This window comes from Lissotriton helveticus, chromosome 5_1 (assembly GCF_964261635.1).
Source record: "Lissotriton helveticus chromosome 5_1, aLisHel1.1, whole genome shotgun sequence".
NCBI lineage: Eukaryota > Metazoa > Chordata > Amphibia > Caudata > Salamandridae > Lissotriton > Lissotriton helveticus.
In genome coordinates, this window is record NC_136065.1 from 625037379 (window position 1) to 625040585 (window position 3207).

The 3207-nt window shown below is 51.1% G+C and overlaps 1 protein-coding gene across 1 annotated transcript; it reads right to left on the reverse strand.

The window, feature by feature from the left end:
* Positions 1 to 1370: 1370 nt before the first annotated feature.
* FAM43B (family with sequence similarity 43 member B) lies at positions 1371 to 2813 on the reverse strand. Its single transcript, XM_078641053.1, has one exon. It carries the CDS (start codon positions 2811 to 2813, stop codon positions 1665 to 1667), a length of 1149 nt encoding a protein of 382 aa, XP_078497179.1. The 3' UTR covers positions 1371 to 1664.
* Positions 2814 to 3207: the final 394 nt, after the last annotated feature.

A 3207-nucleotide genomic window follows, 5' to 3' on the forward strand; every position in this document is an offset into this window, starting at 1 on the left:
CATACTTCCGCCTCCCCTCCTTCCTCTATTACCCCCTCCGCTCTGCTGTCCTTTCTATCACCTCCTTGCGTCTCCACCCTTGCCTTTCCTACTATTTGGGACCCGTCTTTCGCCCTCGCTTCCTTCACAACGGAGTTCCTCTTCCTAATCATCACGTTACCCCTCCTCTTCCTCCCTCATCCTTCTCATCCCTTTCCCCTTTTTTACGCATCTCTTCCCACCTTCAGTCCCAATGGCGACCATCTTTACAATTCACTTTCTCCTTTTACCTACGCCTCAAGTGACGGTTTCTTTTTTTCTCACCGAATGTCTTTCCTTCCTCCTACCCTAGCCGTCCCCCGATCCCCTCCCCTATCGATCGCAACAACCTGCTTATTGTCCCCGTGCTGCATTCCTTGGCTTTTCGTTTTTATCCGCGTGGACTTTCTCTAAGAGTGTTACCACTGGGATTGAGACCACTGGCTGGGAGCAGTGGGAGCCCCCACTGCTTTCTTTCAAATATGACGCTATACAATAAACATCTGTTAACCAGCGCCTAGATACCCTTGGGCGTAGGCGCGCTATACAAATACACAGTGTGTCATGTTATTGTATGTTATGTGCAATAGCCGGGCATCAAATCCATACTATAAATGTATAAAGTGCCTAGAAGTGTCGCTTCCCATCGTGCACTGTTGAAGAAAAAACACTCATATCACTGCTAGCTTCCTCTTCCCAGGAGTGTACAGTTTGTGTCCACGAGGGCTGGACCCATGCCAGATTTTCGAGCACAACCTTTTTTTTGCAATGAGCACACAGGAGTCTGGGGAAGAAGGGGGAGTCACCCCTGAACCGATTAAAAGCAGTTGAAACAAACAGGTGCCAAAATGGGGTAGGTGCAATTGGTACACTTCACCGAGCCTAGATAACTTGATACTTCATTATTTCCAGGCTAATAACTTGCAATTCAAATTATTCCTGTTTAAATGGAATACTCAGAAACGTGTGTGTGTGTGTGTGAATATATATATATATATATATATAATATATATATATATATATATATATATATATATATATATATATATATATATATATATATATATATATATATATATATATATATATATATATATATATATATATATATATATATATATATATATATATATATATATACAAAATCTGACTACACCCTCCCTCACCCCCAGCATGGAGCCTGCATGCCATATGCCGTCTTGCATACTATGCAATGCAAGGCACCATTTAATCGGAGGGACATCCCACTTTCTGCCTGTGGCCTTACACTCTATACACCCTGCGACCATGCACCCTTTGCTATCACAACTTCTCTCTGCTTTTAGAGTGCCAGCAAATAACCCTTACCAGAGCACATGAAAGAAGTCAAGGGTCTGTAAGAGGGATGGGTGATATCCCACTTGATGGTAGAGGGTTGTCAACCAGAGAAAGTGGAAGATTTACCGACAGGCTGTGCATCCGGAAAGGCCGCGCCCGATGCTGTGTTCCACTTGTGAATGACATTCCAGTACTACAGCCATTTCAAATGCACAAGACTGCCAGAAAATGCCACACTTTCCACATGGGACAGGCAGAGTGACTGTTGAGAAGCCCAAAACACAAGGCGGCCAGAAGTAACAGAAGATGCCTGTTAAACACACACCCTGCTAACAAGCGATTTCCTGAGCCCCCCTAGAGATTTTCAAGTGAGAGATATCCTGGCAATGGCGGCGACAGCTGCTTGCGCTCCGGGGCTCAGTCACCTGGAACGGCTGCATGGCCTGCCTTTGGAGCCTGCCCCGTGCTGCCTCCCCTGGCAGCAGGCACCTGACTCCCATCTGTGGCTGGAGCGTGCCCCTGTTCCGCATCAGAAGCTGGGTGTCTTTCTTGTTGTGCACCTGTTGCTGTAGCACAGCCCTGCCACAGACCTGTGGCTGGAACATGTGCCTGGCTCCCGCAGCTGGCACATGCCCCACTTGCATCCGTGCTGAGATCCTCATGAGGCGAGTGGATTCTGGCATGCCTCCATCAGGGCTCGCCTCCTTCCCGTCCTCCTCTTCCTCCTCCAGGATAGAGCTGAGCTGTGGTGTGCTCCTGCATGCAGTGGGGTGGTAGGTGTTCTTTCCATTCAGGACCTTTCTCAGTGGCTGCCGGGGCACGGCCATGTCCCCCAGGAGTTGTTGCTGGGCGTGGCGGGCGTCACTCTGCCTCTTCAGCCTCTTGAAGTCACTGAAGGCCATGATGGCGGCCTCGGCCAGGAGTCGTGCCATTGTACGGGCCTTTTCCTCCCTGGAGACCAGCACAGCGTGGCACCTCAGCACCACGGCCTTGTTCTTGGCCTGGTGCCGGTAAATCCAGGCAAACACTTTGGGGTGCCTGGCATTGGTGGCGCAGTAGGTGATGCGGTGCAGTTGGTAGGCGTGGCTAAGTTGGTTGGTCCCTTTCTCACTGGGGGTCATTCGGATGCCATGGAGCCCCAGAGTAAGTCTCATTCTTGAGCTGCTGCAGCCAAAATCGCTCTTTGCCCAGATTTTCTCCACGGGCTCCTGGGTGCAACCTTCCCCCTTGGCGTGGAGAGTGATGGCGTTGCCCAGGTAACAGACGCTGTAGGTCGGGTCCTCCTTGTTGAGTTCCACCTTTTGGTGCTTGGTCTTGAAGACGCTGCCCAGCCGCTCCAGGCGGCATTCGGGCAGAAGACCCGGGCAGGAGTGCATGAAGGAGGACAGAATGGACATGTAGGTGACTGTAGGGCTCTTCTCCTTTGACTTGGGTTCCTCTTCCACCAGGACAAACTTGCTTCTCTTCCAAGACAGCATCCCTGCACTCTGATAAATAACGCAGTTTTTGGGGGTCTTATTTAGTCGTGAGCAATCGCACAGTCGGAGGGGTGTGCGCGCGCTCCCTTTAGATGTTGTGGCGGAGTGGTGCTCCACACACGTGCCTTGTCGCTGTCCTAGCTCCTGGGCAGCCGGGCTCTACAGCAGGCAATTCAACTCCAAGTTCATGCAGCCTGCGCTCCTGTAAGTGGCTCTGTAGCTTCCGGGCAGAGGAGTGCAGATGGGGCTCGAGGGCAAAAGCTTGCAGGTTGGGCTCTGAGGAGAAGAGTCTCGCGCGCAGAGCTCGCGCTGGCAGTGCAGCAGCTCCTGCGTATGGGTCTCGAGGGCAGAAGCTTCAGGTTGGGCTTCTGAGGAGAAGAGAAGAGTGTCGCGC

Bases quoted from the DNA above. Each gene is read 5' to 3' on its own strand.
- FAM43B (XM_078641053.1), bottom strand. From the start codon at position 2,813: ATGCTGTCTTGGAAGAGAAGCAAGTTTGTCCTGGTGGAAGAGGAACCC.